At 37.5% G+C, this 13284-nt stretch overlaps 1 protein-coding gene across 3 annotated transcripts in view; it reads right to left on the bottom strand.

Annotated features, from left to right (window-relative positions):
• The window catches only part of CTBP1 (C-terminal binding protein 1), a 452412-nt gene that overhangs the window by 49781 nt on the left and 389347 nt on the right, over window positions 1-13284 (bottom strand). For 2 of the 3 annotated variants that reach the window (XM_036762346.1, XM_036762347.1), the window contains one exon: window positions 9991-10145. In XM_036762346.1, coding sequence (XP_036618241.1) covers window positions 9991-10145 — 155 coding nt within the window. Of the gene's footprint in view, window positions 1-9990; window positions 10146-12986; window positions 13186-13284 lie in introns of all 3 variants that reach the window. The other variant, XM_036762348.1, reaches the window with a different exon arrangement.

Below are 13284 nucleotides of genomic sequence, written 5' to 3'. Positions count from 1 at the left end.
ATATTGTGACTGAGATCAGCTAACAAACTTGCTGGCTAACAATTTTAATAAATTTTAGGTAATGATCGTTCCTAAAACTGACACAAATATACTTTTATAATTTCATAACACTATTCAGGAACATTAAAGCCAAATTGATTGAGATATCCTTGTTCCCAGAGCAGAAAGAATATGAGTGGCAGAGATCTAAGTTTGATCAATTAGCCTCAGGCACCATCTCCCCTCATTCCTTTCCTTCCTCAGCAATATGATGAGTGCTTTAATACCTTCCCAAAGGCAATATAGCTTTCTACCAATATAGTTTAGGCCCTCATCACCTTTCATTTGAATTATTAGAAGAGTCTCTTTTTAAAACATTTTAAAAGTTTTAAAATTGTTTTCTTAAATTAAAATGTTTAAACATAATTTTGCCATCCCCACTTTGCATGTTGAGAAAGCAAGGGGAATAAAAAAGCTCCTGTTAAAACAAAACAAATTACTACATTAACAGGCCATATCCAAAAAAAAGTGGCGGGGCTCAAATTCCTCTCTGAATCCATCACTGCTCTATCAGGAGGTGACAGTGTCATTTGTGAGCCTTGTGAAATTGTGAGTAGTGGTTATATTAATTTCCTAAGTTTCTGTTAAGTTCCTAAGTTTTTCAAAGTTGTTTGTCATTACAATATTGCTTTCATTGAATAAATTGATCTCCTGGTTTTGTTCACTGTGTTTGGTTCATATACGTCTTTTCAAGTTTCCACCCCCCTCATCATTCTCTTCAGCACAATGATATTTCATCACTTTTATATAACATTAACTTGTTCAATCATTCCACAATTGATGAACACTTCCTCAAATTCTAATTCTCTGCCACTGCAAAAAAAAAAAAAAGCTGTTATAAATATTTTTAGACATCCTTAGAGTTTGTTTTGTTTGGGACTAACCTAGATGTGGGGAACCTATGTCCTTGAGGCCACAATAGCCTAGGTTCATTGGGTGCAGCCTTTTGACTGAGCCCAAGTTTTACGGAACAAAAACTTTTATTAAAGGGATTTGTTCTGTGAAGTTTGGATTCAGTCAAAGGGCTGCACTTGAGGACCTCCAGGGCCTCATGTGGTCTCAAGGCTATAAATTCCCCACCCCTGGACTAATCCCTATGTATATGTGCCATTCCTCCCCTCTTCTTTTTTGTTAATCTGAGCATCATATATTTTTATGTATATCCACACACTTCATTTAGAGCATTAGTTTTATTGGCATATAATTGGGTGAAATAGTTTCTAATAATTTATTTCTTCTTCATTAACCATGAATTCACCCTTTTCATTTTTGATAATGGTAATTTAGTATTCTGGTTTTTTTTAAAACTATGTTAGTTAATGGTGTTTTTTTTTTTAAATCAGCTCCTAGTTTTATTTATTAATTCACTGATTTTTTTTTTTGCTTTCAATTGTTTGTCTATTTTTTATTTTTAGGATTTCTAATTTGGTGTTTAATTGGGGGATTCAAATTGTTGGGTTTTTATAGGATTCTTTTTTTAGTTACATGTCCAATTTATTGATCTGTTCTCTCTACAAATAAAAGTGTTTAGAGATATGAAGTTTCCCCTAAGGACTGCTTTGGCTGCATTCTAAAAATTTTGGCATGTTGTCACATTGTTTGTCATGACCATTAATGAAATTGATTGTTTCTGTGATTGGTTCTTCTATATGCTCATTCTTTAGGATTGCTAGCCTCTTAATTTTTAATAATTTATTCAGTGGCTCTTTAATGAACGTAACTTTTATTGTATTACAGTACATAAAAGATGTGTTTAATATTTATGCTTTTCTGCATTTGTTTGTGAGGTTTTTATGCCCTAGTACATAGCCAACTTTTGTAAACATACCAGACACAGATTAGAAATATGTATACTCCTTTCTATTCCCATTCAGTAACTTCCAGAAGGCTAATATCTCATTTATCCTAAATTCTAAACTTTTGGTGGGCTTATTTTTTGGTCATATTTACCTACATCTGAGAGATGCAAACTATAAATCTACTATAACGTTGCTATCTAATTCTCCTCTGTAATATTTAAATTTTCATATAAGTATTGGGATGCCTTGACATTTGGAGCACATGTATTTTAGTACTGGTATTAATTCATTATTTATGACCTTTCAGCAAAATGTAATTTCCCTGTTTATTTTTTAAAAGTTAAGTCTGTTTTTACTGTAGCTTTGTGTGGGATTATAATTATTCTCCTGGCCTTGGTTTTTTTTTTTAAACTTCAGCTGAAACATAATTGATTTTGTTCCAGGCCTTTATTTTAACTGTGCGCAACTTTGTTTCAACTGTTTGTCCTGTAAGATGTATTGTTGGATTGTGCTAACTCATTCTGCTATCCTCTTTTGTTTTATGAGTTCATTCCATTCACAGTTATGACTATTGTGTATGTCCCTCCATTCTAATCTCTTATACTTTTCCTTTTTGTTTTTGTAAAGAAGACAATGGTGAGAAAGGAGTGAGCTCAGCACCAGTGCTCTGGGTTTCATGTAATCTGCTCTCCTGCCCCTCCTCATTCTCTTGCTCAGTGCCCAACACAAGATTCTTATCCCTTCCTTTCTTTTCTTTAAAGCCCCTCCTCCAAGTACACCCTCCTTAGAGTTTGTTTTATCAATAATCCTTCCCTTAATCTACCTTCTGTTGTGTCTTTCCTTTCCCTCTTATTTCCTTGCTAAGTCAAAAGTATTTCTGTACGTGTGTGTATTATTCCATTCTCTGATCAATACAGAGAATGAGATTTAAGTCTCTTTCTCTCTCTCCATTACTGTATAGACTTCTACTTGCATATTCTGATTATATGAGAAAATTTCCCCTCTTTCCTCTCCCCCAGTACATTCCTCTTCCTCTCCCTTTCTTATTCTTCTTTTAAGATCATCCAAATATAATTATACCTCTCTCAGTCCCTCTGTCTAATTCAACTTTCTCTATGAACCCTAATGATGACAGAATTCTGAGGAAATACATGTTATCATCCCCCCATATTAGAATGTAAACAGTTTATACTTGTCTAGTCCCTTATGATGGCTTGCTCATGTTTTCTTGTTTGTTTTTTAGTGCATCTATTGACACCTGTCTTTTTATGTCAAAAGTTTTATTAAGCCTGGGTCTTTCCAGTAGGAATGCTTATGAGTCCCCTACCCCACCCCCCATCATAGGATTATACTTAAGTTTTGCCAAGGTAAATTATTCTTGGATGTAATCTAGATCTATTGCCTTCTGGAACATCACATTCCAAGCTCTTTGCTTATTTACAGTAATGGCTACTAAATCATGTGTGATCCTGATTGCGGCTCCTCAGTATGGAATTCTTTCTTTCTGGTTGAGTTGGTGTTATTTTTCTTTAACCTAGAAGCTCTAGATTCTGGTTTTAATTTTCCTGGAGGCTTTCTTTTGGGAATTTCTTTCAGGAAGTAACAGGTAAATCTTTTCTACTTTGCCCTCTGGTTCTAAGACATCTAGACAATTTTCTTTTATGCTTAAAATAAGATGTCTAAGCTTATTTTTTAGTCATGACTTTCAGGTAATCAGGTAATTTTTTTCAATTTTCTCTACTGTTTTCCAGGTCAGTTGTTTTTGCTATGAGATTCCTTACATCTTCCCATGTAGGAAAATAAACAATTTGGTCTTATTAAGTCCCTTATGATTTCCCTTTCCTGTTTACCTTTTTATGCCTCTCTTGAGTTTTGTATTTGAACGTCAAATTTTCTAATCAACTCTGGTCTTTTCATCAGGAATGCTTGAAAGTCTTGTTTCATCAAATATCCATTTCCCCCTCTAATGGATTATACTCAGATTTGCAGGGTAGGTTATTTTTGGTTGTAATCCTAGCAGCTAGCTCCTTTGCCTTCTGGAATATCAAATTCTAATTACTCTTTTAATTTTGGAAGCCACTAAATCTTATGTGATCTGGACTGTGACTCTATGGTGTTCAAATGGTTTCTTTCTGGCTGCTTGAAGTATTTTCTCTGACCTGGGAGCTCTGGAATTTGGCTATAATATCTCTGGGACTTTTCATTTGGGGATTTCTTTTCAGTGCTCAGTGGATTCTTTTAATTTCTATTTTATCCTCTGGATCTAAGATGTCAGGGCAGTTTTCCTTTCTATCTAATCAGCCATCTTTAAGTATGATGTTTAGGCTCTTTCTTTGATCATGGCTTTCAAGCAGTCCAATAATTCTTAAATTATTTCTTCTCTTTTCTAGGTTGCTTTTGCAATGAAATATTTCATATTTTCTTCTATTTTTTTCATTCTTTTGACTTTGTCTCATTGTTTATTGATAGCTTATGGAGTTACTAGAGTCCACTTGTCCAATTCTAATTTTTAAGGAATTACATTCTTCAGTGAGATTTTTGTACCTCTTCTTCCATTTAGCCAATTCTGTTGCTGTTTTGTTAAAGGGTTCTTTACTTCAATGAATTTTGGTACCTCCTTTTTCATTTGGTCTATCCTGCTTTTTAAAGAGTTCTTTTCTTCAATGAATTTTTGTTCTTTTAACATTAGGCCAATTCTTTTTTTTTAAAGGTGTTATTTTCTTCATTATTTCTTTTTGCTTCTTTTACCAAGCTGTTAATTCTCTTTTCATAATTTTCTTGAATCACTCTCATTTCCTTTCCCCAATTTTTCCTCTACCACTCTTATCTCTTTCTTTAATGCTTTCAGGAATTCTTGTTGGGTTTGGGTCCAATTAGCATTTTTCTTTGAGGTTTTGTCTGTAGCTGTTTTCACATTGTTGTCATCTTCTGAGTTTATGTCTTGGTCTTCCCTGCTGGGTAGTAGCTTTCATGGTCAGATTTTTTGTTGTTGTTTGCTCATTTTTCCAGCCTATTTCTTGACTTTGAACTTTATGCCAAAGTTGGGCTCTGCTCACCTGGGAGTTGGGAGACATTGTTCCCAAGCTTCAAGCTTTTTGGTACTGTTGTTTTCAGAGTTCGTTCTGGAGGTCTGCAAGTTTTTGGTGCTTCCAACATGGTTTGATCCTGTGGGAGTTGTGGTCACTGCCCTCCTGGTCTGCATTCTGGTCTTTATCCAAGAAGGGCTCCTGATCCCCTGTAGCCACAAGCACTAGCACTTCTCTTTGTCCCAGAACTCTGACCAGGGTCCCCCCTCCCTTGCAACTAGCCCCTAGAGCTCCTCTCTGCCCTGGAACTGCAACCCAGAACTGTGTATGGGCAACAGAGCTGCCAATCAGAGCCAGCTGTACCCAGTGCCAGCGAAGGTTCCCCTGTAATCTCTCTCTGTCCAGTAGTCTTACCCCCTTAAAGTCTCTGGGCTAAGAGCTCCTGAAGCCACTGCTGCTGTTGTAGCCCTGCCCCATGTATGGGTTCCAGATAGGTCTCCACCCCAATGTCAGATACTTCTGCTGACTTCCTAAATTTTTTTATGGCAGAAAAGTCTGACTCTGACCTTTTGTTGGCTCTGCCATTTCTAAATTTGATTTGAGGTGTTATATTAATGTTGTTTGGAGGAGAATGTCAAGAGAGTTCAACGGGATTGCCTCTAATCTGCTATCTTGGCTCCACCCCCTACCCTGCACTCCCTCTTAACTAGAATTAATCCTTTTTTATTATAAAGTTCATCTCAAGCTACCGCTTACATGGCTGCTAGTGGTCCTCCCTCCCAAATATTTCATCTCTATTTTATATATACTTATATGTGTGCATGTTGCTTCCCCTGACAGAATACAAGCTCCCTAAGGGCAGGAACTATTCAATTTTGATTCTGGTTCTCATTACCTAGCATAGTGCCTGGCAGATAGCAGGTATTAATATTGCTTGTTGATTGTCTGATTAATGGATCTTATATCAGATCTTAAATAAGGAGAGATCTGGTTCTGACAATGTGGAAATAGTAGCTGAAAAAGTTCAAGGTACTCAATTCCCACTCAACAACTCAACTCCAGTGCAGCCACATACAGAGTTGGTCAAGCCTGTGAGCTTGCTATTATCCACAAATGTTTTACTTCCATGCTTAAGAACTCTGAAAATCTTTTGTTTAATCGTTATCTCTTACAATTCCATCTCCCTATATGCCTTACTAATTTTAAACTTAATAATTTCATCCTTGCCATTACCTCCAAACTGCTTCAGTACTTTCCTGGGCCATAATCCTAGTCCTACCTATATTTTCCTCCCTCCCCAATCTAGATGCTTTAATGAACTAGTTCAGTGTTACACTATACTCTCAAATCTCTTCTTTCCTTGTCCTAGAGCTGGTTACCCCTGGATTACTTGCACCAATTGCCTACTCATGTGCTGCTGAACAGAGTTGTAAGATATCATGAAACTGTGTTGACTAGGACCACTACACATTTGTTACCTAATCTCAACTGGGTCCTCAAGGCAACAAAGCAATCCTGTTACTCCCTAATGTAGTCTCTCTCCCATTCATAAGGTGACTTTGCAAAACTATTTCTTCTATTCTTCTCCCCCAGCCATAGCAGTTCCCCTCCCCCCCAACTCCACCTTTTCAATTGAGGAAACAGTCTCATACTTCACAAACAAACAAACAAACAAAAAAAAACCACTAACCCAAAAGCCCATCTGAGGTCAATCATTTCAAGATCCCTCTTTTCTCTACCCCATATCCCCTGACACATCATTCTCCACCAGTTTTTTCACTCTAGTCTCTGGTGAAGAGCGGACCCATCTTTTTGTTCTCCTCACTCTCATTCATCCCACACATGCAACAAATTACCAAATCTTTTTGTTTCTTTGTCCACAACAGCTCTTGGATTTGTCCCCCTTCTCTCCTCTGATACGTCTACCACCCTAATTCAGGCTCTCATCACCTATAACTGGAATTATTGCAATAACCTCCTGATTACGCTTCCTGCCTCAAGTGTCTATTCCATCCCAATTCACCTTCCACAGAGCCAAGAGTGGTTTTTCTAAAGTGCAGGTCTGATCCTGCCCTGCTTCCTACTGAATAAGTTCCAGGGGCTCCCTATTATTGCCTTTGCTCTGTGGGGCATTTAAAGCTTTTCATGACCTGGTCCTTTTTTATTTTTCCAGTATTCTCACTCCCCTCCATGTACCCTGTGATCTGGCCATATGGGACTACTTGCTGTTTTTCACATATGCTGTACCTTTACAATGGCCATTCCCCTTAGAGGGCTCTCTGTCTTCACTTCTGCCTCTTAGAATTCCCTAAATCCCTTCAAGACTCAGCTCAAATGCCACGTTTTTCAGGACACTTTTCCTAGCCCCTCCAGCTGACAGTGCTTTCCCCTCTAAGGTTACCTGCACCTACTCAGTAACTATTTTGTACACAACTATTTATGTACATATTGTCTCCTCTCCTTGGAATATAAGCTTCCCGAGGGCAGGGATTGTTCTTACTTCTTCTTTGTATCCTCACTATTTAGCACAATGCCTGGTACACAAATAATAATTGCTTTTTGATTGACTGAATGAACCATTGGGCTCATTGGGCATTGCAAGTCAGTCTTATGATAACCTGACCTAATTAGCATGGATGACCAAAGACACAATCATATTTCATTAGGAAACAATAATTAATTTATTGTATTTCTAATAATTCACATTTCTATGCAGATTTAAGATTTTAAAAGTGCTTTCCTCCTAACAGCCCTGAGAGGTGGTGGCAGTGGTTGTGGTTGTTGTGGTGGTGTGTTGTTCTAGTCGCATGTGACTCTTTGTGACCTCCTTTGGGGTTTTCTTGACAAAGATACTGGAGTGGTTTGCCATTATCTTCTCCAGCTCATTTTGCAGATGAGAAAACTGAAGCAAACATGATTAAGTGACTTGCCCAGGGTCCCACAGCTAGTCAGTGTCTGAGGCTGGATTTGAACTCAGGTCTTACTTCAGGCCTGGAGCTCTGTCTACTTTGCCACCTTGCTGCCCAAACAGTCTATAGTGATAGAGACTGAAGTCCCGGGGTGGGGAACCTACAGCCTCAAGGCCACATGTGGCCCTCTAGGTCCTCAAGTGTGGTCCTTTGATGGAATCTAAACTTCACAGAACAATCCCCTTAATAATAAAAAGATTTGTCCTATGAAACTTGGACTCAGTTAAAAGGCCCCATCAAAGGACCTAGAAGGCCACATGTGGCCTCAAGGCTGCAGGGTTCCCCACCCCTGGCCTAGACCTTTGGATTCATGGTTGCATGGAACTCTTGAGTGAGAAAACAGTCTTTATCAATGCGCTTAGCACCTTTTCTAATGCTTTTAGAGTTTCTGGAATCACAATGAGAACACACAACTTTCCCAGGGTCACAGTGTTTATTTCAGAGGTAGGACTTCTATCCAGGGCTTCCTGGCTTTGAGGCTGGCTGTCTTATCTACCATGCCATACTGCCTCTCATGGAGATCTACAAAAAACAAACAACTTCCCTCTCCCAGGTTGACCCAACCAATCTTTTTTTTTAAAATGTGATTACATTATTAACACATTATAACCAAACACAACGTAAAGTTATGAAACTGCACAGTAACATCTTTTTGGCTCACTACCTATTCATAAAATTGCTCCTGTGGAACTGACCTTGCAATGTGGTTTCACCTCCTAGTCGGTTTCCTTAGAACCAGCTAACAATATTAGGCAGGGGAGGAAGGAAGAGTAGTTGGCACAAGCCTTTGTTATAGATGCTTTCACATACTAGGAACTGAAAAAACATTATACTATCCAATAATGGTTTCCCCTTTTAGCTTCCTGCCTATTCTGTTTATTATCATATTTCCTTGCGAGGTGCTATGATTAAAAGCATGACAGTGCCTCTGAAATACTATGGAATGATAACGCTGAAATCTATTATCTCATGATACACTGTGATAAACTCTTTGGGCCTGTCTCGTCATCTATAAAATGAGGGAGCTGGACCACATGATCCTCCCATGTTCCTTTTCCAACTCTAATTCCTATCATCCTCCTGCAATGTGTTGAGTACAAAAGAACCCTGAGCGCGCCGTCTGAAAACGCTGTGATACGAAGCAGAGAGGATTCCCACTTCAGTCATGAGAGCTTCTTATGTAAACATGGCCCTATGCGTCTATTTCATACTGTAGAGGAAAGATACCATATAAGCCTAATAAGCAAATACATAAAATCATCAAAGCTTCAGATAATTAGGCCACAAAACTTCTGTGGGCAGGGCTTGCTTGGAGGGCAGGCAGCCTCCTGCTTCTTTTGCATCTTGACTATTACAGAATATTCTACAGTTGCTGACTACACACATGAGAAGGGGTTCCTCCCAAGAAACTATCTCTGCTCTAGTTAAGTAGCCCATGAGTAACTTCGGTTGACGCTACTCATTCACTTTCTTGGGTAAAACCTGGCTGCTGTTAAAAGAGAGCAGTGATTTATAAGCATACTGAGGAAGGAATGAACAGCATGTAGGTCTCTGTTCTGGGTAGGCCAGAAAAGTACGGCTGAAAAGTTATTTTATTCTAAAAGTTTAATTGATATCTCCTTAAAAATCTCAGTTATTTTTATATATACATTCTCACCCCAAGAGTGAACCCTTCTTAACAATAAAGAAAAAAAGCAAAACCAACCAATACAATTAATTATTCTCTATATAAAACATTTCACACCCATAATCCCCTATCCTCTCTAATAAAAGGAGGGAGATGAGTTTACTCCTCTCTTCTCTGGGGCCAAGACTGGTCAGTAGCATTACACTTTCTTCAATTTATTTTTCTTTTTATTCTTTTAGAAGCAGTGATTTTAACAAAAAGTGCTCAGTCTTACATTAACTTGACTTCCATGGGAAAGTTGGTAAGTTATACGAGTTAAAGGAAACAACTCTATTGACCAGAGCTGAGCTAGGGAAGCCCCCATTTCCAAGCAGAAGCAAATCAGCTTTTCATCATCCTTCCTGACCGGAATCACTAAGATAGAAGTCAAATGCCTAATGTTCAAATTCTCTTATGAAATATAAATACGTAAGACCTGAGTATTATCTTCTAATTAATGAAAAATGTAGACAAAATAGTTTTTAAGTTACCTTTTCATGAATTTCTTGTGTGGACTGTGCATCACAAAATGCCACTGTAGCTACATCTTTCAGAATGGGCATTTCTACTGTACAATCTCGGCCATCCAGTAATGCTACCAATGGACGTGGGTGCATGGGCCCATTCATGATTGGAGGTCGAATGCCTAGAAAGTAAGAGGAAAAACACTCAACTTATAGTCAGTAAAATTATTTAAAAAAACCCAAACCTGACTAATGTTTACCACTTAATGTTTGTGTTGGCAAATTTAAAAGAATAAATTAAAAATAATGAAAGGCCTAAGTTTTCCTCTCCCTGGAAACAAATTCATTTGGGGTGAGGGGGTGGGGAAGAAAGAAAGATGAGTAAAAAACTGATCAAGAAGGCTGCCTGCTGGCTAAAGCCTGTATTTTCTGTTGCCAAATGTGGCATGGCATGACTGTAAACAAAAGCAGCCCCCGATCCTCAAACTACACAGGGACCAAGTTGGCACATAGAGGCTTCTCCCACACAGACAGGCTCAGGCAAATAAAGCAGACCCTGGGGAGCTTGGAAGGGATGGAGGCCAGCTCAAAAGGAAGGTGCTCACTGCATTCCTTGCTTTTCAATATCTCAGGCAGGGATTTATCCTGCTCCAGACCAGAGAGAAGCAAGGAACAATGTTCCAATGTTGGAATTCAGGAAAAATAAGATAACAACAAAAGCTAAAAAATTTGAAGTAACGTTAGGTTAAAATAAAATTCTATATTTACAGCCATAGTTGGGACTTCCTCACTCTGTCAAAGCACTGGACTCCTTTTGTCGCCATTTGTATGTAGTATAAAAACAAGAATTTTATGAGCTTTAAAAGAATGTCCAAATGCTTCTTTTCTACCTAGTACTAAAAGACTAAAGAATTCTGTGACTACACAGTATATCATAAGGAGAAAATGAATAAACAAATTTAGTGGCCAGAACAAAGTAATCAAAAATATTTAAGCTTCTACTACAGTGCCCAACATTGCTCTAAAGAAATCTCAGGGGCAGATGAGGAGAAAAGAAAATAAACTAAAAGGTAGCACTTCTTTATTCACTTAAAAATAAACAAAATCAAAATCTTTTTAGTCTAATATACCCATACCTCATTTATATGACATCATTAGGGAAATGACAATTCCCCACATACAAATATTCCAGCTAATTGAAACTTACCCCATTTAAAGCAGCAACACTTTTTAATTTTAACTACTTCAGATGGAACTCTTTCTTAAAATATTTGACATACTTCCCTGCTTCTTAAGTGGTCTGCACGTTTGATGATGTGGGGTCTCTATTACAAATATAAATTATGGTACCATGTAGCATGGTATAATCTGGAGTTCACCTTGAAGCAAAGAAGATATGACTTCAAGTCTTGCTTCTGATCACCCTGTGTGACCCTGAGCAAGGCACTTAAAACTCTACATGCTCTAAGCAACTCTTTAAGAGTTTAATTTGCAGAGAAAAAGCTGACCTGTACTGGTAGGAGGAATTCCCTATACCAACAAAATTACAGGTCCATTATTATCCCTACGGTATAATAATAGTGCTCTTGGGGCATCTGCCCCATTTGGTTTACCTGACCTTGAATGACCCACTTCAATGTGGTTTTTGAGTTCTTATACCTGCTTGATAAATGACATGTTACTGTAATTGTGAACATAATTTTCAGTCTTATAGTTGGACAATGGCTATAAGAATTTATATTAGAAGACAAAATACAAAAATGTTGAGTAAGAATAATGACAGTCATGGTTTTGCTGAAACCCATTTAGGTAAGGAATTAAAAGAGATGGTGAAATGAGTGACACCCATTTCTCAAGTCACTAAATATTGCCAGAGTAGCAGAAAATGCTGATTATAAATTATATTACTACCTGCTACACATCTTGGGGCAAATGAACCTGGCAAATGAACACATTTTGACTACTTATTTTAAAGATCATTCTCTTATCCTATACATTCCTTTCTCAGTTGGTTAACAAATTTAGTCTTGAAAACAGATAAAAGAGCCTAGACCTTTCTACTAAAGCACAATGAAGTGACCTAAGTATAGCTGACACCAAGCCCTTAGATGGGGAATGGAAATTTCAGCATTCATCCCAGGCCATGATTAGTCCCAAGGCTAGGACAGTATAAATCTCTCTCAGACCACAGAGACCAGGTATGACCAGTAGTAATTATGACATGGCTTTTTAGAAACAACCAAAAATAGATTCCTAGCTCTATTTTGCTATTAATATATTCTCATTCCCAGAACTAGTGTCTCAATTACAGTTTTCAAATGATTTATTACTATTTCACCTAATTACGATCAAGTTTTTAAAACTCCTTGAAGTACTCTGAATATAACATAATGATAAACTTTTTAAAGTAACTAAGAACAAGGACTGAAGCACTACTCTCTCCTCTGTAGCTCAGCAAGATGAGCTATCCTGAATTATGATAATCTGGCTTTTGGATGCCCCAAACTAAGCCTGAAACATCTTCTATCCAAGCCTCCATGGGTACAACTTTTAAATATGCAAAAATGTAATATGAATAAAATGGCATGTATAGACAACAACAGGAACATTAAGGTAGAAAGCAGACATAAAAAATGTTAACCTCATACAGCTACTAATCTATTATGTAACAGAATTCTTTGGAGAAAGTATTTGGTACATGATAGGCATCTCCCCCAGAAGTAATGAAGAACTCACATGTACCCCAAGCTCACTGGATTAATGCTTTTAGTAAGAATAAAGAAATGTACCAATAGCAAAGAAAATGATATAATGAAGAGAGGAAAAAAAGAGTCTCTTAAGCCCCAAGAACTATGATAAAACATTATAATAGGATTGTGACTATTGTCCTTTTCTATAATCTACAATATAATTTTAAATGAAAAAATTTAAAGCACCCATTCCCAAATGCTAGCTTCTTCTTAATGAATTCTGAAAAGAGATATAGCTTAGCCTATTTACAAACTTCAGGAACCCCTACCAACCTGACATTTCTTAATATGAGCTCGAGTTCCAGGATCATGAATTCGATTTTTCAACGCTTTATAGTCTTCAGAATTCCCAGGGAGAATAGCGTCCTGTCACTGGATCCTTACTTCCATGTCTTTAAATTTTCTTGAACCAAAGCTTTTAAACTTCTTATCCACTGCAACCACTGAAGCCTGGATCGTGTTCAAATTTTTACTAAAAATTAAACACAAAAAATACATTAAAATAACATTAAGGGTCTGACTTAAACTCACAAAATCCAGGAAATTCAATAAAGATAAAGCTTCTCACTGC

This window comes from Trichosurus vulpecula, chromosome 6 (genome assembly GCF_011100635.1).
Source record: "Trichosurus vulpecula isolate mTriVul1 chromosome 6, mTriVul1.pri, whole genome shotgun sequence".
Lineage (NCBI taxonomy): Eukaryota > Metazoa > Chordata > Mammalia > Diprotodontia > Phalangeridae > Trichosurus > Trichosurus vulpecula.
This window is presented reverse-complemented; position numbering and strand designations above follow the sequence as displayed.